The following is a 25,330-nucleotide window of genomic DNA, read 5'->3' on the forward strand; positions in this document are numbered from 1 at the left end:
GTGCGAGGAATGCTAAGGTCTTGGTAAAAAGGTTGACACTTTGGATAATGTTGTAGATTCTCTTATGAAGCCAATGACCACAAAAAAGTTCTCTTTGTGTAGGAAAGCCATGGTCCTTCATCATTGTACTTAGTTTTATTTTATGTATCTCCTGAATGTAATTGCAATGTATGATGTCAATGGGAGAATGTTAAGATAAGATGACATTAACCTTTCAATTCCTATGGCATTCATGTGTCTCCATGTTCCTTGGAAAGTTTTCCATAGAACATGAGAGGAAAATATTTAATATTTGTACTTTATGACTAATTGTAATTGCATTTTCAACAGTTAAAAAATGTAATGCTGATAAGAAAAATGGATAAATTGCCCTCCTTGAGGGGTTCACATTGGGATATGAAGGGTCATGCTTTGGGTGCCTAGGATTGGAAGGAGAAAGGTTGTCCATTGGGAGATTAGAAGAGTCATCAAGGAGTTACAGAGCATCTGGAAAGCTAAGGGTTTGAGTGGCTATAGGATAGGTGCCCATGTTAAAACCATTTGAAAAAAAATCACTTTTAAAATGCCTATTTATACAGTTTCTTTCTAAAATCTCAAAAAACTCCATTTAAGATTCACTTTTTAATTTAAACGCCACTTTAACTCCTGAAAAAATCTTTTCATTAAAATAACAAAAAATTGACACAAAAGGTCCATATGTTATGCATCCATGATCTAAAGCTCTTCGCCTTGGTGCTAATGAGCTATCACACAAAGGTGCATTTAAAATATTTCAATTACTTTTTAGCAACCTTAGCGAAAATTAAAAATAAACCATTTATGCACCAATTTGTGAAAATTGATGAAATGCATCAAAATCGAAATTTGATCATACTAGAGTGTTCCCGATGAAAATAATGACAAATGGAGCCAATCAAAAGACTTACTAAAAATAGGCAGCCTCTCCAAGATTCTTGGAGAGCACACCAAAAGTTGAAAATAGCAATTGAAAGTGTCATATAACTCCATCAAACCATCTGAGCTCATTGGTAACATCAAATTACTCTTTTGAACAAACTGACACAAACCCAAAAAGTGAACGCCTACTGCAAAGCAAGAGAACCCGAAAATGGGGACACTGCATGTTATTATTACTGATTGTATATCTTGATATGATGATCCAATAGATATAGTGTAGTTCACAATCTTGAGTGTGACTTGAGTATTGCTCATGCATAAAGCAAGTTGATCATTATTGTTAATTCCTTAAAAGTTAAAGATCATTTTTATGTGGCCTTGTTGATGCATGTTGTGTTTCGATTAAGAAGGATATGACTAGATTTATTCTATTTTGACTATGACATGTAGAATTTTTGTATAGGTAATATTAACTTAGCAAGTGTCAATTCTCATCTTGATAGTTGAAATCCTAAGAGAACTACATGGGACCTCCATCTCGTTTGAAAGCACATATATCGACAGTCAATGCAATCCTCTATTTTTTCAATTTATGTTGATTTTCCATGAGATAGGTTCATATTCATGCCATAGAGTACACACAGTTACCAATTAATCCTTGGTACCTTACAATGTATTGAAATAACATGTATCAAAGACCACTCTTTGTAGTTAGGTTACACCTCATATATTCAGTTTACTTTCATCTTCTTCCACTAAGTCTAATGGTTAATGTCAAGTTACCCACTATGTGAATTTAAAACGCATCACTAGTGTAAATCAAAATAACAGAGCAAAATTTCAATCCAAGCAAGTTTATTTCAAAACTCATAGCATGTTAGTTCACAATTGCCATGCCTATGAGTTGATGTAGAACGATCTTCATCTATCCATTGTTCCTTCAATATGTATCTACATTCATATAGATATTAGATTTGAACATTCTGAAAACAACTCAATTTACTTATAACATGATTGATAAACACTCTTTCTCAATGTATTTTTGACCTATATGGTAGAGCTATACATCCAATACCTCATTTAAACTTATGATTACATCACAAGTATTACAATAGTTACAACCTATTAATTGAGGGTACTACCAACTTTGTCTTTGACACACACTCCTAACATACATCCTTGAGTTCTCCATGTTTTAAGTTTAAAGAAATCCATGCTTATACCATGCAAAGGATTCTTGGTACTCTTATGTATGCAATGAAACTTTCCCCATAACAAGGGGCAAATTCTAATCCAACAAATGAGTTAGGGGAAATAGCATTCATCAAAAACCAGAATGTTTTGTTGTACGCACTAATTTTCCCTTACAATTTATGTGTACATGTTATATGGGTATGAGCTAATCAACTAAGGACTATATGACATATGCTTGAGCTAACCCCCATGTGTACCTATTGTGCATAGATGATGCATACTTGAGCCATCTGTATGTGGAGACATGATGTTGGAATGATATTGTCCCTATTTGGTATTTTGTGTGTTTGTATAGTAATGATCGCATTGAACCAATATTTGCTTGGAATGTGTTTGATACCATTCTATTTTAATTGAATTAAGTGAAAGAACAGCTTAATGAATAGTTGTGATATAAAAGACAGAACAGAAATCTCATACAAGAGGTGACAATGAATCTCTTCTACATATGATGTACAAAATATGGAGCCTTTAATTCCCAAAAAAGGGTTTGTAGGCAAGGTCATCATGAAAAAACCCACAAAGATTTAGTTCTAGGTCTAGGAATAACCCAAACGTTGGCTTTCAAGTGTAAGTGTATGAGTGGTGGCATAGATCCATCACTATAAGTGCGGTTGGAGAAGTTATGAAGTCAGCATTTCTAAGTTAGATGAAAGATGCTTGGTGAGCTAAGAACTAGTTTCAAAAAACAATAGTAGTAATTGAGGGGTGGTTATCATAAACTCTTATTTACCATAAGAAGCTCAAATGCCTGCAAGTTTCAAATGATGCTAATTACCTAGGAGTACAAGCTCCAGAATTCTTTTTAGAGCAATCAAGCTGCAATCCTGGCAATTAAGTAAATTTGAAATTGTATTGTAAAACCAATGTTTACTGGCTGGAACACTTCTTAATAATACGAAATCATTTATCTGAATATAATTATCTAGTTTAATCATAATTGTATCCTAAAAAATAAATGACATATTCCATTCTTTTTTTTTATGGAACGTAGATTCACGCATGGAAGCATTACTACACTGCCCACACAGAATGAGAAATGACACAAACAGAATGTCAATATGAATTTAGAAAAGCGTTGGCCACGATATACATACCTGACCAGATTTTCGAACACGACCATCCAAGCGTAAGATTATGTACACATCTTCTCCTGGTGTTACTCCTTCAGACTCTTGTTGCTCACGAATCCAACTGCAGATTTATAAACAAAAACTGAATCAACCATCAGCTAAGACAAACAATCAATATTATGATGATAAACATAAACATTTATTTACATTGGAGACAAATGAGAAGCATGGCACATTTTAAGATCATGTTTGCACAAGGCTGCCTTCAGCGCACTTGGAGACCTTGTTTGCGCAAAAGCATAAGGAGTGAGATCTATGGGTTACCTTGCACAAATGAACACCCTGAGCGAGCTTAAACTCTTAGACAACCTTAGAATCGCCTTCCCCTTGAGTGCATATAGAGGAGGATCTTGCATAACCTAGTGTAGGGCGGGATTCAAGGGTAGCTCTGCACAATGAAGAGCGCATCTTGCATGTTGGTTTGCACAAATTGTTGAGCAGGATTTTCGGGTATGCTTGCACAAGGCAAAATGGGCACATTCAAGGTGTGGGCATGCATAAAGTTAGGTTAGTCCATGCATGCCACAAGAGGGTCCTTCAAGACTAAGGCAATTTTATGTTACACATCCTTGCTAGCCTTGAGTGCATACGAGACCTACCTTTGCACAAAAAGATGTTGGAGTGGGTTTGATGAGGCTTTAAGCACAATAGGATATGGAGCATCCTTAACACATGTTCTTGCACAAGTAGAAGGTGTTGATGTGCACAAAAAAGGGTGTGATTATTGCAAGTGCTCTAGCACAAGGTGGTGAAGGTGGAACACAAATGACACCTAGGCTTGCACAAAACATTCTTGAGGGAGCGCACCACAGTGGCATGCTTGCACAACCATACACACCACAAAGGGGGTTGATCTTCTACTCAGTCAAATTTTCATCCTCCATACCACACCTAGGGCACATACTAGGGTTTGTTTTTGCACAAAACATACATATTGAAGCCCCCCTTGAACCAACACAGAGAAAATTTTCATATGACAACATGCACAATGAAGGTGGCTTTGAAGTAGGTATTTGCACAATCTTGAGGGCATATTGCATATGTACATTCACAACTTTGTACACAATGTAGGGGGATTAGCTCCAAACTTAGTCAAATTTCCCTATCTTTGCCCCTCTAGGTCTTGTATTAAGCAAACTTATAATTCATGATCTTAGGCATTGTGCTTGCAATTCCTAACGGAACTACAAGCAAACTTACCACTCCTTGCCCAACGACATCTTGCACTTGAACAACATCAACAAATTTGACATCCTTTTGCAACATGACAACAGTGACAACTTCCCTCAATCCTAACACTCACAAAACATACCTCCTCTCACAAGCAAAGGCTAAAGACTAAGAAAACTACCAAGCTTGAAGACGACTAAACCTAAAATAGTAGGCCAAAAATGAAAAAGTGGGGGTCCCCATTTGTAATGGGGAGTGTATGTTTGCAACATATATGCCTGTCTTTACTCATTTTTAGTTAGTTTATCATACAGCATAAGATTGGGCTGATCAATTGATACAAGAAGTAAAGAAAAAAAGATGCATCTTTGATCTTGGATCAGGCAAAACAACTTGGGTAAGCAAGAACAACAAATTGTTGCTTTGTCTTTGACAAAATCACAGTACAAGGCTGTTGGTTAGTTGTATGTGAGTCAGCTTGGCTGAAGAAGATCTTGTCTAATTTGCAATTACATCAAAAGCAACCTACAGGTATATTTTGTGATATTCATGGTGTGGTTAAGAACTTAAGACTATAACAATTCAGTTTTCCATGCAGGTAAAAAACACAGATAGTTCATTTTGGTTTTGTTTACTGGTTGTTTGAGAGGTGCATTAATGAGCTTATATATTATTCAACTCATGAACAAGTGGCAGATATGTTTACAAAATCTATCTGTATTGAAAAGTTCGTTAAGTCAAAGGATAGATTTATATTTTTATTGCAAGGGACATAATACTTTTGGTGATCTACTCAATTGCAAGGGTCTTGTTCCCCTTAATCAAACCCTTGGATGAGCCAATTCAATGGTGATGAACACAGGTTGCTAACAATAGGAAAACAAGTAATATACTCCTAGGATGATGATGCAATGCTGACGTAAATCCTGTGTGTCTTTTTGCAATTCAATTTCAGCTTTCTAGTATGCAATTTGAAATATTCATGATTTAGTCAGCTTAGTAAGTGGGAATAGAGGGATGGACCACAATTTGAATTTAAAAGTTAGAGGTTCAGATCTGCAGGTGTGAATATGGTCTCAGTTAATTCTACACTCACAGACTTGAACTAGGGTGACAAATGATAAATGTGGAGATTGAAATCAAATACTAGGGGTGAATGATGGCAGGATTAATATAAACAACTTAATTTCCTAACTTCCACATGGAATATGTTATCTTACACACTAGTTGATGCATATAGTACAATCTAGTCTTAATGGACCAAAAACATAAGGGAAAAGGACATGAGTATATGATTTTCATTATTATACATATATCTCCATTAAGGTTGTCTAATTGTCATAAATGCAAATCATATGTAAACTTATAAAAATACATAAATGTTGGAGATAAATGCAAAATATAAAAACACAACATTATGCTTTGTAACTTAGTAATAAGGAAAGGTGCATTTAATTAGCCTTGTAAATAAAGGTTAGTTGACAATTGATTGGCCATCTCTCTCACTTTATGTATTTACCCATTTCAGTTATCAATTGAATTGAAGACAGGACAAGAAGCCTTTCTCTCTATCTTCAAGGTTTTTTGAGTTATCTTTGTTTCCTATTTCCTTAGTTGTAAGGGTCTACATTTACCTTTCCCATGCACTTGGAGAAACAATCTCTGCCTTGAATCTTTTCTCAACTTCTACAATCGTCTTCGTGACAATATCTTTTGCTCTTTTGCCAAATTCACCCTACCAAAAATCAAAACTAACAATGGTCAAGCAAATTACTATGAATGTCAACCACTTTTTCATTGGAATTTGTAAATGACCTACAACACCAAAGTCAAATCAAGAGATAGACTTCATATAGTTGAATAATTTCATCACTAAAATATCTCACATATAATTTTCTTTTGAAGCATGATAATATTGTTAAATTGATTATGAGTTAGTTACATCAGACAAACCTACAAAGAGCATAATTAGAAATATTAGTTTTCTTTTTTATTCTATGAATTTTTGTTGAAATTGACTATTAAAATCCATAAATCAACAATGAAAATCATTATGATAACAAAGAAACTTTGGTTTGTGGATTGTGTCCCACATAAAGGGACAATCTTTCAATCGGGTCAATTTGAGGTTAATTCTGAACATGGGGTTAAGTTTTCAGAATCCAAGAGCTTAGTGGCATTCAAAAATGTATTTGTAACATCAAATATGGTTTGTATATAGTTTTACATATTAAGAATGTGAATAGGCACAAATAGTGACTTGTATTCTTTAAGAACCAGTGACATATAGTATGTACTATATACAATACAGTTCAGATTTTTGCCAGCTTGGCCTAAATGGCTTCTTAGGAGAGTATTTTAGAAGTTCCATTAGAAGTTCCAGTAATTTAAATTCTTGGTTTTGAATCTAGATGGATTGTAAGTTAAAGTTTCATAGCTGGATTAGGGCACGTAGATGAGCATTTCTGGGTCTTGTGTTGGTCTGCAATAATAGAGGCCTCCATGTTTGCCGAGATACCAACACCTTGCTACCCTAAGTTTTGTCCGTGTTGCAGGTTATTGAAGAAGGGTCTATCCACGTTACAGGAGAAGGTGAGAAACTTGGCTAAGAGTCAGTTTGGATCTTGTCCACATTGTTGGATATGCATGCTCCTCTCCTATTTTCTGCCAGGTATGCCTCAGGTTGCCTAAAGTTATGCACTCATGAAGATATTTTAGAACTTTTATTAGGTTTTGGAGTTGTATGAGGACATCATCAAATTGTGTAGCAAGTATTGCCAGTGATTTTTTGTTAGATCTGCTAGTTTGATGCTCATAACAAGAAAAGGAAAATGTTGGTATCAAAGAGCCATGTTATTCAGTGATTCAAGGCTCTAAATAATGGTTGGAAGAGTCTTAGACACTAGACAGTAAATATCATGAAAAGACCAAAAGATGGCATCTTGATGATATACTACTCTTCATGCACATAACTGTCCTCATGCATCATGTGCTGCTGCCATTCTTGAACTGAAGAGGAGGTCAGAATGCATATTACAGAAGGATGCATCTCTAATGTTATGGCTGCATTTGCTTCATTTCTATAAAAGTTTGAAGACTTGGAAAGCTCTGGAGCTATGCTGATGCATGAAGGAATATAGAAAAAAAGCTTGAAGCTTTGCCCTTGGAGAGTTGAAATTTTTGGTGGAGAAACCTACTGTACAAATAAATTCTCTTCAGAAGTCTTTGTTTGACCTGTGGCATACCCCTTTGCTTGAAGTTTTCTGTTCTGTAAATATTTCTCATTCAGAACTGAACCACTATCTTGATAAGGCAAAAACAGAAAGTTCTATGTTTTTTCCATCAAAACAGTTTGATACTTAAGCATGGAAGCAGTGTCTGAGCATCCTTGAATGCTTTTGAAGCAAATTTCCCGCTAAATCTTCAAAATAAAATGGAAGAAGATGGTTTCTTTCAATAAGCTGCCAGTTGCTGCAACAGAACAAGAGGAATGCCAACTATCAGATATGTTGGATTGCACCTCCATTACCTCTATTTCCAAACAAAGTATTTGGATATTACTGCTATAGTAGCTGCAGTGAAGAGAATTGTGAACAAGATCATTGCACCTCTTGTATAGGCAGCATGCTACCCGTAGATTGATGTGGGATCAAAAGCATATTTTCATAGTCTATACGCCATGTCTTTTGAAATTTTTTTGCTACTAAAAGCAGTAGGAAGTCTCCAGGGTTACCCTTTGACTACTCTTGGTGGTGAGGTGACAAAAGTACAAATCTTCTTTGATGAACATATTGTAATGTCCCCTATATGTCACAACCTTATTTTATTAATTATTTATTTAATCATCTCATTAATTATTATTTATGTATATATATTAATGGTTATGTTATCTATGAACATCGAATTGTAATTAAAATATAACTCTTTACTATTTTTTATCAAGATATTATTAATGACTAAATTATTGTTTAGAAATTATTATTTTATTACCAATATTAGAATTTTCATATTTTGCTAAAAGATATCTCATGATATTAATATTTACATATTTTATTTAAAAATTTATCTAATATTTAATTTATAAATTAAATATTCTTTATATTAAAAATCTAAAAACAAAATTATCATTTTATTTAAATATAAAATGAATAATAATAAAAAAAAGAATATTTATAAGAAAATAAGAAAGTAGAGAAATAAGGATGACATGCATATTACGTGGGAACTTTATAAAGATAGTTTTATAAAGTAAAAACAAGAAATTTCACTACTTTAAAAAAACATATCTTTTTTAAAATTATATTTAACATAAAAAGCTTTCTTACTTTTGTTAATAAAAATCAGAAAATAGAAATTTCTAACTTAGCTTCCCACGTAGGAAGAAGAAGATTAAGGAGAGAGAATAAGAATTTAGTTTTAAAATGAATTTAATAATAAGGAAAAAGGTTTTTGATTTTATTTCTTTAGTTTCTATTATGAATTAAGATAATTAAGATAATTATTATTGGGAGGATAAGTTTAGATAAAGATAAAAATGTTTTTCCTTGAAGGATAAAAGATATCTTCTTGGATAAGATAAGATAAGATGTAATAAAACAATTTTTAAAAACAAATAAATCTAATCCTTTCTCAAGTTTTATATATAAACAATGAATTGGTTCTCATTTTGGGGTTACGTAATCTTTGTTTTTAAGTGTAGCAATAAAACATAGTCTGGAAGGAGAAATCAGTAATTAGAGTCTAGTCTAGTCAATAGAAGATATAAATTATAATGAGAAAGATATATTTTTATTTTTCTTTCTGAAGACAATTTCAATCTGTTTGAGAGCATAAAAGAAGTTGATTGCAGAAAGGAAACTAGAATTATTGCAGTCAAGGTATATTTGGTGGTTTTTACTTTCTTTTAATGACAGATACCTATATTGTTACTCCCTAGAATCTGCATTTTTGTATTACTTCCATTGCTGTTTTCAATATGATTGTAAGTGAATATTCTTCACATACATGGTTGTATGTAGATGATGGAATCATGTATATTCATCTACGCATGTTATGATTATGAAGGATTCATGCACATGTTTAATGAATTATAATACATGCCAGGAAGGGCATTACACAGAATTGTTTCTTGTAGGGGTTAAGAGATAATCTATTATATGCTTCCGGATAAAATAATTTTGGATCATCTTTGGCATGATAATATGTGATATTCAATTTACAGCTAAGGGTTAAGTAGCTTGAATAAATAAGAAATGATTATATTCAAATACTTGTATTTCTTTGCAATTGAGAGTAGTTAAATCCTTGTGTCGATAAAGACCATAAGTCCTATGGCTTGAATCAAATATGAAATGGTATGCTTAGGGTCAAATTAAGAAAAGACTCTTGTTAATGGTTGGATTCCTTGGATATTAAATATCTAGGGATAGGAACTATAATTTTATCTTTAATCTTGATTCAATATTAAGTAATTGATTGGTTCGGTTTCTTATATTAATGTTCAAAGCTGCTTTTAACCAACAATATATGTAGCATATTAATAACAAATGATGGAAAATTTTAGCTATTTCCTACTTATTTTAGTTATTTGAAGGTTAGTAATATGTATTATGAATATGACTATCAAAGCTTGAGCTCTCATAGGTCTTGGAAGGATGTTGACCGCTCAATATTAATGCATGATAAGGATTATTATTGTTGAGTTCAATTGCTTCATATATCTTATTGGAATGAATTTCTTGAAAGATGTTAACAAAGTTTTATAACTATACTTGTGAATAAGCATGGTTTGATGCATTTGTGTGCAATTATGTGTTTTTTCTTACTTTATTTTAGTTTGTATCAAGGATGAAGTTGTCATATGCATGTGTAGTATAGTGAGATTCTATGTTGAAGAAGCCTTTTGGAATTACTAGATATGATGTACTCTCTTTAAGAATCCCATGTACGTAATTCTTATCTATAGAATAAAGTAGGGCTTCAAGAATAGATGCATGGATGAATCATGTGTTTCCTCCATGTTGAGATAATTCTTGTTATGCTTATTTGTTGGGATAAATGTGATTAAGATGGAATTGTAATCTTGAAATGATTTTAGATGGATAAGAAGAATTGTTTCTTTTGTCTTCTTATGCGTAATTTGTGCACCTTGTGTGCCTATGCCATCCTTACACTAGCGTTAGAATGAAGATATACCATATTGCACAATTCCATTACTCTTGCCAGATTTGCATGGTTAGACTCCCTCGTGTTGGGTCGGGAATATTTCTTTTCATGAAAGATTCCGGGGAAGTGTAACTACTTCGTGGTAGGGCGGATACGTGCTCCAACAATGTTCTCACCCCTGATGTGATCGTGGGAGACAAATGTCAGAGTTCCTATCATGGTTGTCTTCAGGATTTGACCCCTATGTATTCTTTGTAATTGACCTTGTGGTCCAGTGTAAATGAATAGTCCTAGTGTTCTGCCTTGATATTAGCTTATGTACTAATCCTTATGTACTCTAACCTTATGTTAAAATATAATTTCTCAAATCTAATCTTGTATATTGGGACACGTAAATTTGTGAATTAAGTTATTTTTAAATTATGGAGGTCCTTACACCTTTGGTTATGAAGGTATGCTTGGGCTATTACTCCAATCTTCCTTTCTTACTATGTCAAATGAATATGAATTGAGTAAGTCAATGAATATAGATGGGATCTTTGATATATATACAATGGAAGATATATGCTCAATGACCATTATCTGATAATTGTAATGTCTGATGTATGATTAAGATGCATACAATATGTTTAATATGGCAACTGTAGTGTCTGATATGTAATGGATCTATACAATGTAAAGGATGAATTCTATCACTTACAGTGATAAATTGATAATGCTATCTCTGATTTACAATGGAAACTTGCAATCGATATCTATTGCTTATAGCAATGCTGCAATATATGAATTATCAATGATATTGTGTAGTGGGAAAGTAGTCACTTAGAAGCGATCAGCGCTGCGTCTATCTATCAATGATACTTGCACTTTAATGGATGCTGTATCTAATATACAATCTGAACTGTGCAATCCCTTATATGTCATCTTTGATATATGATGTTTGTACTTGCACCAATAAAGCCGATTAGGCTGTTGGCTCTAAACAAAGCATATCCAAGTGGATGAGAAGGAAAGAGGTGATATCTATTTGATGATTTCCTTGAATGAGGAAAAGTGCCTCCTTATATCTTGTTGCTGGGTTGGAAAGCCATGTGTATAGGACATGACTCATGTCCTTTCATTAGCACCTCTAATCGCTGGTTATGTTATCTTTAGTGATTAGTCTCTTAAATAGGGAATTATCACACTCCTCTCATTATGGGTGTTCTTCAATTAGTAATAATGTTCCTTAGTTCTAATCACTATCCATCGATGCCTTGTCTATTAATTATCATTGGTTTGACTAATTATTGATTAGTCGGTACTTTCCTTCATTGACCATTGTTGGTATTTATCATGTCCGTTGATCTTAATTATTACAAGTTCTGTCATATTGATAAGGATTCTGAATTCTCAACGATATGAATTCTTCCTTAACCGCTATAGTGGAAGACTTAGTATTACCTGTTGCCTTCTCATACTCCTAATTTTCTAGTCTCAACCACATCACTTTAGACAATTCATCATGTATGCAAACATTGATGTATTAAGGGAATTGTTTGCTCTTTGCTTGATAGTTCCGACTTTCCTCAGGATAGAGCGTCGATCATATGGGATGAAATAATTATATATTGCTTCTCGCGGCTGTGAGACTTCAGCCTCTTCAATATACATTCCTTAATCGATGATTCTCTCCAATTCACATATCCATTTCTAGCTGTCATTCCGTTGTTATGAATAAATTTCAATTTAAAATTAAAACTTATTAAATCTTTTATCAACTCTTAGGCCCGTAATTTACAGAAATATAAAGGTCTTCATTGTATGGGTTTTGAATGCTCTTTATTATTTAGAAAGATAATACAAGGAGCTTTCTCAATATTAAGAATACTTGACGGGTTCATGGGGACATCACACATATTCATTCTTGGAACAATTCAAAGGTCTCTTTGGAGAAGTATCTTATTGAAAGTAACTTGATAATTGTCAACTCTAACCAACAATCATGACCATTTATTGTTTCTAAAGAAATGGATGAAGTGGTACAGATAAACATTATGATTGTAAAGAAAATGCAAGAAGACACCTTAACATTGTATCAAGATTACAACAATGAATATGGCTCGATGCCTTAATATACGTGTTTGACCTTCTTCAAAAGGGAAAGTAATTGTTTCATGAATTCATGAATGATACTGAAGGGCTCTCTTGCAACACCAATGAATTGAATACCCTTTTTGTAAAATCTCACGAAAAAACTATTTCAGCAATCATGATTGCAGTGCAATGATAAAATGGGGCACCATAGTTTGTCTCGTACACAAGTGGCTTCTTTGATAGTGAAGAATATGGATTTTGGAGGAACTTTGCAAACATGGGAATCCCTGTTTAGCCAACAAATATCAAATCTTCACTTGGATACTATACAAGGGGCACTTTTTGAAAAAATAACAGTTCCTATAGCCAAATTGGATTGTAATCTCTCAAACATCTTTCTAGCATTGTATACTGAAGGTTTTTGTGTAACAAAAGAAGATGCAAAGAATGAAGGAGATTATATCAAGTTTGAAGATGCTTCTGGAACAGTTCATGGGAAAGTGGATCATGACTGAAAGATATCTCATATGTTAATTTACACACTTTAGTTGTAAACTTCAACAGTTGTTGTTATCACAAAAGCTTGCACCCTTGCTAAGCTATCAACTCAGCAACCTTGTGAAACATGGAAACAACCCCGAAGTGTGGGACCTTGCGCAAGGGGGTTGAATCTCCGGAGAAGGCAGACTGCCTCCTCACTCTAGGTGCAAGTGTTGAACCAACTCAACACTTCAAAACTAACTCCTAAGCCTATCTTAACAATTTGCAAAGGTAAGGGGAAGAGAGAATTGCTTGAAATAAAAGGAGGTGATGCACCAAGAATAGATAGTTCCTCTCCCCACCCGAAATGGCACAAGGAATCAACTGAAAAGCCTAAGCTTCAATTGCATGAGTGACCCAAACGCATATTTGGAGGGTAGAATTTTCTAAATGTTAAGAGGGGAGAAGGATCCCACAAAGTCACACTCAGAAGACCAATTAACATAGCATACATGTGAAAGGAAACCACGAACATACACTTATAATGAAGGTAAGAACACATACACATCATACATAAGTTGAAGGAAGGCAAGAATAGAGATTTTCAATTAATCATAAGGCCAAAGGCTAATCTTATAGTTGCAGAAATGCAAAAGATTACAAGTCTTCAAGAGAAGAGAAGAGCATAAGAAAGCTCAAGGCACCAGGGAGAGAACCTCTTACAATGAGGCTTAACAGCCTTATATAGAGAAATGGGTTACAATGGTGATCATGACCCCTTCATGTCAGTCTGGAAGTGCAGGGAAGTGCATGCACTTGGCTTGTACATGCAAGCAACCTAGCCATACCTCAAAAGGCAATTCTAAGGAAGGTGGATTGACTAATCTTCCAAAGTCAGTCATGACATAAGTCACCAAGCATGGCCCCATACCTTCCTTGATGGAAATCCTGCCAAAAACACTTAATGCACCCTTGTGGCTCCACAAAAGAAAGTGTACAAGTCACCAAGCTATCGGAGCATTAAAAGCCTTGAGTGTCGATCACGCCATCCGGAAGTGTCGCCAGTCGGAAGGAAGCCCGGAGACTTCGGAAGCTCGGACTCCCGAAGTGAGGAAGACAAGGGAAGAACTTCGGAACCTCGGGGTTCTGCAGTTTCGGGATAGAGAGAAGAAGAGAAGGAAAAAGACCTTCGGAACCTCGGGGTTCCGGAGGAACTAGAGAGAGAAGGCAAAAGGGGAAGGAACCTCGGAACCTCGGGGTTCCGATGTTCCGAGGAGAAGAAGGAAGAAGGGGGAGGAGGGAACCTCGGAACCTCGAGGTTCCAGGGTTTTGAGCAAGGCAAGGGAAGGAAACTTCGGAACCCTCGGGATTCCGGTGTTCCAGGGAACTGCGCAAAGGAACTTCGGAACCTCGGGGTTCCGAAGTTTCGAAGAAGAAAGGGAAAGGTTAAAGAGGAGGGGAAATTCAAAACCTCGAGGTTTCGGAATTCCGAGGAAAGGAGAAGCTTAAGAGAAGAGGCGAAGGAAAGGAAGGCTGGGAACTTCAGAACCTTGGGGTTCCGAAGTTCCGGAGAGAAAGGAGAAAAGGGACAAGGAACTTCGGAACCTTGGGGTTCCGAAGTTCCAGGCGAAAGGAGAGGAGGGGCTAAGCTAAGGAAGGAACTTCGGACCCTCAGGGTTCCGGAGTTCCGGAGAAACTGGAGAAAAGATGAGGGAAAGAAGGGAACTTCGGAACCTCGAGGTTCCGGAGTTTCAGGGAAGAAGAAAAGGCCAAGGGAGGAACTTCCTCCCAACAAGGCAACACTTCACACCTCATGATTCTTCTCTCCTTGATCAACTGGGGCTGCGCTGGTCCATGGAACATATCTCTAATCGGTTCTCACTAATGGACCAAGGGTGTCATAAAATGACAACATTTTTGGCAATTTTTGCGGGATGCTTGCCTGCTAAGCATGAAGTCCAGAAGCCTTGAACAATCCATTGGGCACTGAGTCATTGAAAAGACCCAAAACATGCGTGTTCCATCACTTGGAGGAAAACTAGGAACTAGAGCGCACACCCTCTTAAGGAGAACGTGGCATGTGCATAAGCACTTATGAATTATCAATACCCTCTTCAGAAGCAGGGCTTGAGATGAATCCCATTCACTGGGATTGAAAAAACTTCGCCATCAAGCTTGGAGAGATGAAATGCATTGGCCTCCTTGCAACTAGTGATGACATATGGACCACTCCAGATAGCATCAAACTTGGAGTGTCGCCCAGCTTTGGCTTTGTCTACATCCCACTTGAGAACTAGATCTCCCTCTTTGAAGACCTTATTAGTCGTCTTTTTGTCAAAAATCTTCTTGACTTGCTTTTGATGAGTCTCAAGTGTATGCATAGTCTTACTTCTAACCTCCTCTAGCTCCATCAGCTCTACTAGCCTTACTATCATGGCATCATTTTCTATCAATTCTAGCTGATGTGCTAGTTCAAGAGAGGGTAACTCTAGGGAAGTTGGGAGTCTTGCTTCCTTCCCATATACTAGCATGAAAGGGGAGTTACCAATTGCCCTCCTGGGTGTGATCCTGTTAGCCCATAAGGTTGTCTTCAACTTAATATGCCATGCCCTCTGATTGTCTTCAATTGTCCTTTTAACTATCCTGATGAGGTTCTTGTTGGAGGCTTCAACTAAGCCATTACCCTGAGGGTAATAGTTGGATGATGTCTTCAAGTATACACCATGCTTAACTGTCCAAGAACTGATTTGGGTTCCAACAAATGCCCTGGCATTGTCTGATATGATGGTGGAGGGAACACTAAATCTTGTCACAATTCCCTCAAGGAATTCCAACACTGAGGCCTCAGTGGCATCCCTCAATGCAACTGCCTCTGTCTACCTAGTGAAGTAATTCGTTGCGGCCAAGATCCACTTATGGCCAGCACTGGAAGGTGGATTTATCATGCCAATGAAGTCTAAACCCCATTGGGCGAACGGTTGATCTGCTTGGATGGGATGAAGAGGTAGGGAAGCTAACCTTTGCTTCCCAGAGAAGAGAGAACATTTCTTGCAATTCTTCACCCATCTATGTGAGTCACTAAATAAGGATGGCCAGTAATAACCAGCCCTCATTATTTTGATAGTCGTAGTCCTTGCAGAGAAGTGCCCCCCTGAAGAGCCATCATGAAATTCCTCTAACAGTCTGTTGACTTAGGTTTGCTCGATGCATCTTAGTAAGACTCCGTTGGAGTCTTTTCGGAAAAGAGTGCCTCCACTAAGACATAGGGAATGGACTGCAACCTGAAATGCCTTCTTTTGGTCCGGTCTAGACCTTGGGGGTATCTACCTTCCATTAAGAAGGTGGTCATGTCACTCACCCAACCGAATTGAGTGTTGTTGTCATTCGGTTGATCTTCTTGTAACACAAGGGCAACCTCTGAAGTAGTCTCAGAAGATGAGACAAGTTGTTCACATAGGCCCCTGCCTCTTACAAGCTTGGTGATCTTGATGTTGATGTCAGACTCCATGACCTTGGTTATCCACCCAGCCCTCTTCTCATTGATGTCCTTGTTTAGGAGGAAATCCTTGACACTTGCATGTGCAACTAAGAGCTGGATCCTGTTGTTGGACAACATGTGCCTGAACTTTTTTAATGCCCTTACAATAGTGAGGACTTGCTTTTCTACATAGCTATACTTAAGCTCATAGTCCTTTAGCCCTTCACTAAAGAAAGCAATAGGTTGCCCCAAATTGTCATCGTTCAACTGTGTTAGCCCTTCACTAAAGAAAGCAATAGGTTACATTTGTCCTACCATCCATATATTGTGTTATAGTTGAATTACATGGCAAGCCACAAGACCAATAAAGTATTGCAGGACGATGTCATAAGCTTGAAAAGAAATCCAAACTCGGAGAAAAACATCATGGATCACAGTGATGACAGTAGATCTCAAGCAAAGACAATAGCTTGACAATGTGACAGTGAAAAAAGGTTATATGACAATAGAGATAAGAAAAGGCAATGGTAATGTCCCCTTCTCCGCGGTGATTAGTTTTGTTGGCCGTTAGCCTAGTTCGAAGACCCGTAGGCTAGTCTGGGGCAGAAATTAGGGTTTCCTATTTTCTAGGAGGATCCTTTGGTGTTTTTAGGGGGTATATGTGGGAGTTTGACAATTTGGATTCTGGATTTCTTCTAGGTTTTCAGAGAGCTTCAGGATGGTTCGACATGCATCTACATCGAGTGACATTTTCCAGACTTACTATTTTTAGTAAGTGCGACGACTGCTCAAAATGTGGTTAAAATCACCTTGGAAACACTTACTATTTTTAGCAGTATGCTATTTTTAGTAAGTACTATTTTTAGCAGTTCTATTTTTAGCAGGATGTCAGCAGGCCTGTTCAGATGGCTATTTCCGACAGGTCAGTTTGAGCAGTTGTTCTTCAAGCATTTTTTGGTGCTATTCTTGGCAAGGATTCTGCAGCTCAACTCAGTGGCTATTTTTGGCAGTATTATTTTGGCAGGATCTTGTATTCACTCAGATGACTATTTTTAGCAGTTCAGTTCAATTTTGGTGATTTCCAGCACTTCAGTCTCCAGCTCAATTTGGCAATAATCAATATTTGAGGAGAAGGTATTATTTTTAATATATTAATACCTTAGGCATGAGGTATTAATATTTGATTATTTTATGGATGGACGACTTAGGAAGGGAGAAAATATTAATTTTATCCCAAGTCTATTTGGGCAAAATTTGCATATGACTTCAAGGGGGTCGTCATGGTGTTAATAATTAAATTATAACTCAGGGCAAATGGGGCAATGTTCTAAGTATATTGCCTTAGTAATATTTTTTATTTGGAAGTCATAGTTGGCCACCCACTTTACACTTTATTTTATGACACATATTTATTAAAAAGGGCGATTTTGGGTGAATGTGAATTGGGCGAACTTGTGCAAGGAAATGAAATGAAATGAAATGCTAAATGTGGATGAAATGAAATGGTATTTGGTTTGGGCGTATTTGGAGTGCATTTGAATTTGAATTTGGTTGGCAAAAATTTATAAATAAGTGACTTGGGCTCTCATTTTGGTATCTCAGACAATTTACTCCGTTATGCTGTCGGATTGACTCCAAACAATCTTCGAGGGTGAATACCTCCTAGGGCTCTTGACAGACTTCGAGTGTGAGACATCACTCCTAACTGTGATTGGATCTTCTGAATGTGTGGTTCGATTTTAGTGCATTTTCAGATTTCCAGTGTGGTGTGGATTTCAGTGTTGCTGGTTTTTGGCGTGGCTGTAGCACGTTTTAGTTCATAACTCTCAGTTCGTGTTTCAGATCATTCTGGGTAGTGACTCGTTCTCTTCCTATGCCACGGGTGATCACGTTTGTAAGTTTGTAGAGATTAATGTTGAGTATTTAATTTTTGAATGCAAATCGTAGTTCTTTCCTAGCCGCACTATGCTGGGTTGCCTGGGAATTCGTGCATAAATTCATTTGGGGGTTTTGGGTGCAGTTTGTTTGTTCTAATCTCATCGTCTGTCTTGTATCTCTCATTTGCATCTGTTTGGGGGTCATTTCGTTGAGTGTGAATAGAGTTACGAGCATTTTTGTGAGTTTCTAGGTTGCTGGTCTGTGTGTTTCCAGTGCATGGGTTGCGTATCAAAATCTGAAAAATTGTTAGTTTGGAGCGTTTCCTTGTGTGGAGTTGGTTTTAAAGTGTGTGGGTTCTTTGGAGTGTGTTTAGAGATAATTTGAGTGTGTGGGGAGTGATTTAGAAGTGTTTGTGAGGATTTTAGTGTTGCTGGTCTGTATTTCCAGCCTACTGTTCATTCATATCAGATTTAGTTTTTTGGGGTTGAAGTTGGTTTTCAGGAGTGTGAGTCTATGGGTGTGGTGTGAAGAGTCTTGGTAATAAGTTGCAGCTGTTAGTTTGGGTTTTGGCATTTGAACATCCATGATGAATCATATTGTAATGCTTGTTAGTAGTACTAACAGTAATTTTTTTGAACTCTCTTAGTCCCACTGCATAAGTGGAAGAGGTTGGCCTTGCCGCCTAGTCTGGACAATGATTCTAGTAATTTTGTAATCCATGTTTGCATTGTAAAGCTGATTAGTAGTACTAACAGCTATATACTTGGATTGTTGTTCTTTGGCCCACTGCATAAGTGGAAGAGGCTGGCTTGTCGCCTTCTTATCTATTGTAATTTTGTCCTCTCGCTGAATAAGCAGTGGAGTTGATTGCTATTTCATTTCTAGTCCTCCCGCTGCATAAGCGGTAGAGTGATTGTTCTTCAGTTCCTTGCATCATCCTTGGCTGGTTTACTGCCAAGTGATTTTTAATATTCTCCATATCCCGCTGAAAAGTGGAAGGGGCTAGCTTACCACCCAAGCATTGTATTATTTCTAGTTATTTGAAGCTAACGATCCCGTCAACACCGTATGCTCTCACTTTCCCATATTGGGCACTCGGTGATCAGAAAGTGGAAGGGTTAATTTCAGCATTATTGTATCTTGATTTCCTAACCTTAACAGGTTCTTGTTGTGATTGTAACTAGAAATAAATTGAAAAAAATCAAGGGGATATTACAACAATCCACACAAGGCAAAATGCTAGAGATGGCTATCAAATGCAATAACGTAAACCTTTCAATCATGTCACCCTATCAGGTATTTTGGGAGAAGAGATTTTGGTATGATATGCAATGAGAGAATAATAGCACCTTGAAACATATGAAGCATATTCTTCATGACAGTGACAGTCAACTTACTTGCACAATGAGCTAAGGGAGAGCTTCAGGAAGATCTCCTTGGTGTTTGAAAGGGAAAGACACACTTTAAAAGGGTATAAAGAATTGTTGAGGCAATAACTATCAAAAGCCTTGTGAATTCCATTAAGTGGACAAGTTCATTCTTTGTTTTGTTGGCTTTATGTTTTTATTCTTCCAAGACACCAAGTGTTGAATCCATAGAATGTTGGGGTCTTGACAAAGGTTTATATTAGATCTTCTTATGATTAGTCTTTGTCTAAGTCACCGCTGGAGCTTATTGATCACCAAATTATTAAAATCTCTTAAAATAAGGGTCTAAAACACTAGCACCTAGCTATGCAAACTTAAACCAGCAGATATCAAAATGATTGCCATAATGCTGTCATGAAACCCTCTTGGTTGAATCTTCCATATCTCACAAAATCTCAAATATCCAACTTGGAATTTTGCTTGCAAATCACTTTGAAGTTGCTCCAAACCCTAGCAGTTGCAAACCTGCAAATAAAATGCCATTTCCAGCTCCTTCTCAATGCCAAATACATGCAGTAAGCTCAAGTATAATCTATGGATGAGATTATCCACTAAGTTCTCTTGTGTGATCTCTCACACCTGCAAACGCTATCCTCACTGAGGGATTTCATTCTCAATAAGCTTGAATTTTCAGCAACAAACCCTTGCTCTCCAAAAAGATTCATCAATTTGCAAAACATGAATGAATTAATGAGCTCTCAAGAGCCCTTTTATAACCTTCTCAAAAACCCATGACTTGGACAAAATGAAATGCACTTTTATAATTTCATTTCATCTCAATTAATCATTTAATGTAGTTAGCGCCCTCATAAGAATTAATAAATGACTTTATAATCATTAAAATAGCTTATGCAATTAATACTCCTTATATCCCCTTAATATAAAGTCTTTAATTTAATTAATATTATTAAAGTCAAAACTTATAAATTAATATAATCATTAACTCCAATAAATGTCAATATCGAAATATTTAATTAATTATGCCAACTACCCATTAATAGTCATGGTGCCTCCAACCATCCAAATAACTTTCTATGAGTAGTATGGGTCCAAATGCTCAAGAGACATACTAAAAATAGCAAGTATGTACAAATAGAGCACGAAAGACCTCTGGAAGGAAAACTACAAATAAACTGATGCACTGAGATGGAGAGTACCGAAATAGACACCCAAAGGGTCAATTGAATAACCCTGAATCACCCTCAAAGGGCCCCCTAATCACCACATTAGCCTACAGGGATCACTAATAATAGGCTAACCTATGAAAAGAACTAATGCTCAGGAAGGCACAAAAATGGGGACATGATCATAATTGGAAGTTGAACCATCCATTTTGGTGGCCATGTGATGAAGATTAAACAAGTTTAAGGCATGTGGGAGGTGAACCTTAGAGAGAGGTTTGTAGTGATATTCCTCCAAGCAAACCACCTGAGAGAGGTTTTGAGCAGCTTAGAATTGGAGGAGGGAGCTAAGCCTATGATCACTACTCCTTGCCGTCACCCAAAGAGACACAAGGAGTAAATCGAGAAATCCATCAAGGAGCTACTAGACATGGGGCATATTAGCTCTAGTTCTAGTCCCTTATCTTCTTTTGTAGTGCTGGTAAAAAGGAAGGATGTGACCATTAAAATCTGCATAGAATACTCTACACTTAATAAGAAAACAATCAAGAACAACTATTCAAACACATCAAATATAAAATATTTGATTCACAAGAATCAACAAACAACAAACCAGAACTAGAGAATAACCACAAGCTTGTAATCTTCAAGATCTTCAAATAATCATCTAAAATTGAATATAAACTACAAAATTTCAGCACACTAGTGATCTTTGAATGAAATCACTCTAACGAAGCAAAAGGTTTTTGTCCTTCAATCCACACAATAAATCCAAAGGGTTTTCATCCTCCAAATCCCTATGCCAAGAGGCCTTTCATCCTCAAGCAAAAAGATGAACACAAATGCTCAATCTACAAGAAAAGGATTTATGTAATGTCCCTTTCTTTGACTTAGGTGTTTGGGAGCATTTCATTAGCCTATTTTATTCCCATAGGCTAATTCAGAGAATAAAGAAAATTATTTAATCAATTAGAATATTCCATGTAATGTCCCCTAATTTGACATAAGTGCTCAGGAGTGTTTCATTAGCCCATTTTATTCTCATAGGTTAATTCAAAATTAAAAGGAAAATATTTTGATTAATTAATTTAAGTTGCCTTAAACTAAAATTGCAGGTGACTTTATTTAATTAATGTTTATAAAGTGACTTATGTCAAAAGCAGAAATAAAATAAGTCATTTTATGGGAGCTATATGCCATTAAAAAAGATGAAGATCCTCCATGATGCAAGAGTTCATTGACTAGCATGCCAGAGGATAAAATATATGTCAAGATGAAGATCATACATTCCAGACTACATGATAAACCTATTGTCATAATTTAGATCTCACTTTTCTCAAAATTATGCTAAAAGAGCTCTCATGGAGTTTCTTGTTAGATCCCTCTTAAAGAGCTTCTTCAAAACAGCCCCCAGAGTCCTTGTTACAATGCATAATGCCCATAGGTCTTACATAGAATGCTTTTACAAATAGAAGGTAGAATGCAAAGGAAGAGATACCTAATGCTTATAGGTTTGACATACAATAAGAGATGCCTACGGCAATAATAGACATCCCAAAGAGACATTGAGAGATATGTACAAGCCAATGGTGGGATACACCTCCTAGCTACACTAGGAACTCTCATGTAATGTCCCCTTATGAATCTTTTAGGTTTTTGGGACTAATTTCTTATAATTTCAATTGCAAGAGACTTCTTTCCAATCAAGACTCTAAAAACACAAATTGATAATAATTGATGCCACTTAATAATGATTATCTAATTGATACTACTTATATTATGGTAATATTAAAGATTATATGATATATTACTTGTAATCTTAATCAATATATGTTATTCAAGAATGATGCAACGAATATCTTTGATTATCAGCTCTGCAATAAGATAGAGAAATCTTTGCTATCTCTGATATGGGATGTGTGGATTATGCAATGATGATCTCTTGCTAGGCTCTGATCTGCACCTTTTCTATTCCTGGTTTGATAATGCAGATTATGCTGCAACTGACTTCTTAAATGCTTATAGCCGTGTCTGATATGGCAATGTTAATATGCTGCAAGTCTTTCCTTTCTACTGCTTGAGCTGTTCCAGATAAGGCGATGTTAATATGCTATATGTCTCTTCTTGATCACCTATAGCGATGATGTAGATTGCTGTCTGATTCGACTTTAGAAGTAAGCAAGGTATGGACTGTTTATGATTATAATCTCTAATTGTATGCCACCGTTTCTATGCCAATAAGGCAACTGCTCTTAAAGAGCGATCCAATATAGATAAAGAAATAAATAAAAATGATCCGATGCTCTCCTTGTGACTTCACAATCTGATATATTTCCGTCAACACCTCATATATCAATTGAAGGAGTATGATATGAGTTGTATCTCCCAGACCTTTGCAAACATTAACTAATTATGTCGTTAATTGGTTTGCCCTCTTAGTTAGTGATCACGGTTAATGTAACTAATCATCCATTTGTTTAATCTGGCGATACCCCCTGGATTCCTTGGCCAGTGATAATATAGAGATTGTCTCTGGAAGGGAATCGTTCTGAAATGATTCTTGATCCGCAATTTGGTTTGGAAATTTTGAGTATTTGTTTTCACGATCTATACTTCCTCCTAGGGACAGCAATGAGGTGAAAATGTTCACTGTTTTGACATTTCTTCATTCATTCATACAACCACGTCCCTTACTACTGGGAGCTGCCATTGTCATTATGTGTTCCATGAATTCAGGCTCGCTCATGATTGAGTGATTATCATTTACTTGGATCCTCTAAGTGTTCTTGTCACTGTTTTGTAGGCATGACCTCACATTTTGACTATGATCATTCATTTTGGAGAACCCTATATTATGCATTTATTTGTTAATATGACTGTCCTAACATCTGCCTACTGTCATGCTGTCATGTTTACTAAGTTACCCTCTTGAAGATTGTGTCTTTCTTCATTAGCGAAGATAATAAGGAGCTTCAACATGACTGTTTGCTGCATAAAATTAATAAGTGTTTCTTATTTGATTACTCTGGCCATATACAAGTATTGCTTCTATTACTATCTAATTTGAGGATCTCCTAGGGCTGCCACCCCTGGACCAAAATATGTTTCTTATGCTTGATTGATTTCAGAAATATGATGGGGAAATCACATCTCAAGCATCTAGTGTATTAACTAGATCAAATAATAAAGCACAATCAAAAGATTAACTGCAAAAATAAAAATAATGAACTTATAGTTAAAGGCTCTAGGCATATTAATCAGAAAGAACCCTCTCATAGTTATTCTTGAACTGAATCCGACATTATGCTTAGCTCAATTGCCCAAACATAGAACAAACTACCCTTCTCCTCACACACGAATATGAAGTGAAATAAACTCACTTTACACAACCAAAAATTAAATTAAATCAAAATGACACGTATTTAAGAACCAGGAGATGGCATAAAGCATGTAATTTCTATTCACGACTGTTCCATGCGGGGCTATGAATTTCACTTTTTTCCAGTCACTGATTTATCCAGAAGTCTCCTATGACTTATTAAGGATGTTAAAATCATTATAAAAACTCTCAAGGAATATATTATGGAAACAAGTCCTATATGGCTCCATTCATGTTCCTCTTAACTAAAGGTGCAATAACCTGCACTACACAAGTACATGAAAGGAAATTATGGAAATAAGTGCTATAAGGCTACACTTATGTCCCTTAACTAAGAATGCAACAAACTGCACAGTGTAAATACATGTAGCGCCAAATTTTTATCTTACAGCAGATGAAGAGTTTGCAGTAGCGAGCTTTCGTCGACCCCCAAAGCCTTTCTTTCTGATTGGGTTTTCTCTTTCATTTCTCCACACTAAGGGCACTATAAGAACTCCCCTTTCAATAAGTTCAATACGAAATTTCTCAGCTCTTTGAACTGCTCTATTCACTGCATCTTTTGTTCCTGCCAGAATTACCTACAAATAAACTTCTTTAAGAATACTGCATGAATAGGTGAAGACAAAACCCAAAAGATACAAAGTTCTTTGCTTTACAACCAATTGAAAATCAATGAAGTACACTTCTAAAAATGCTCACAGGCCGAGCTGTATCTCGTAACTGTACAAGTTCAATTACACGATTAGTTGACAAACGCAAAGGTAATCTAGATAGTGTCTCATTGCGAGAAATTTGAGCAATTTGCTCCTCTTCTTTCCTGTTTTCCCATATGATCAGTGCTACAAGTATGATGATACCTGCAAACATATGGG

The 25,330-nt window shown here is 36.2% G+C and overlaps 1 protein-coding gene across 2 annotated transcripts in view; it reads right to left on the reverse strand.

Annotated features, from left to right (window-relative positions):
* The window catches only part of LOC131076832 (protein LOW PSII ACCUMULATION 1, chloroplastic), a 177,936-nt gene that overhangs the window by 51,065 nt on the left and 101,541 nt on the right, over positions 1–25,330 (reverse strand). The window contains exons 5-8 of one of the 2 annotated variants that reach the window (XM_058014167.2): positions 25,158–25,315; positions 24,848–25,036; positions 6,089–6,189; positions 3,249–3,345 (exon numbers count right to left, since the gene is read on the reverse strand). In XM_058014167.2, coding sequence (XP_057870150.2) covers positions 3,249–3,345; positions 6,089–6,189; positions 24,848–25,036; positions 25,158–25,315 — 545 coding nt within the window. The remainder of the gene's footprint in view (positions 1–3,248; positions 3,346–6,088; positions 6,190–24,847; positions 25,037–25,157; positions 25,316–25,330) is intronic. The other variant, XM_058014168.2, reaches the window with a different exon arrangement.

Source organism: Cryptomeria japonica, chromosome 9, assembly GCF_030272615.1.
Source record: "Cryptomeria japonica chromosome 9, Sugi_1.0, whole genome shotgun sequence".
Taxonomy (NCBI): Eukaryota; Viridiplantae; Streptophyta; class Pinopsida; order Cupressales; family Cupressaceae; genus Cryptomeria; species Cryptomeria japonica.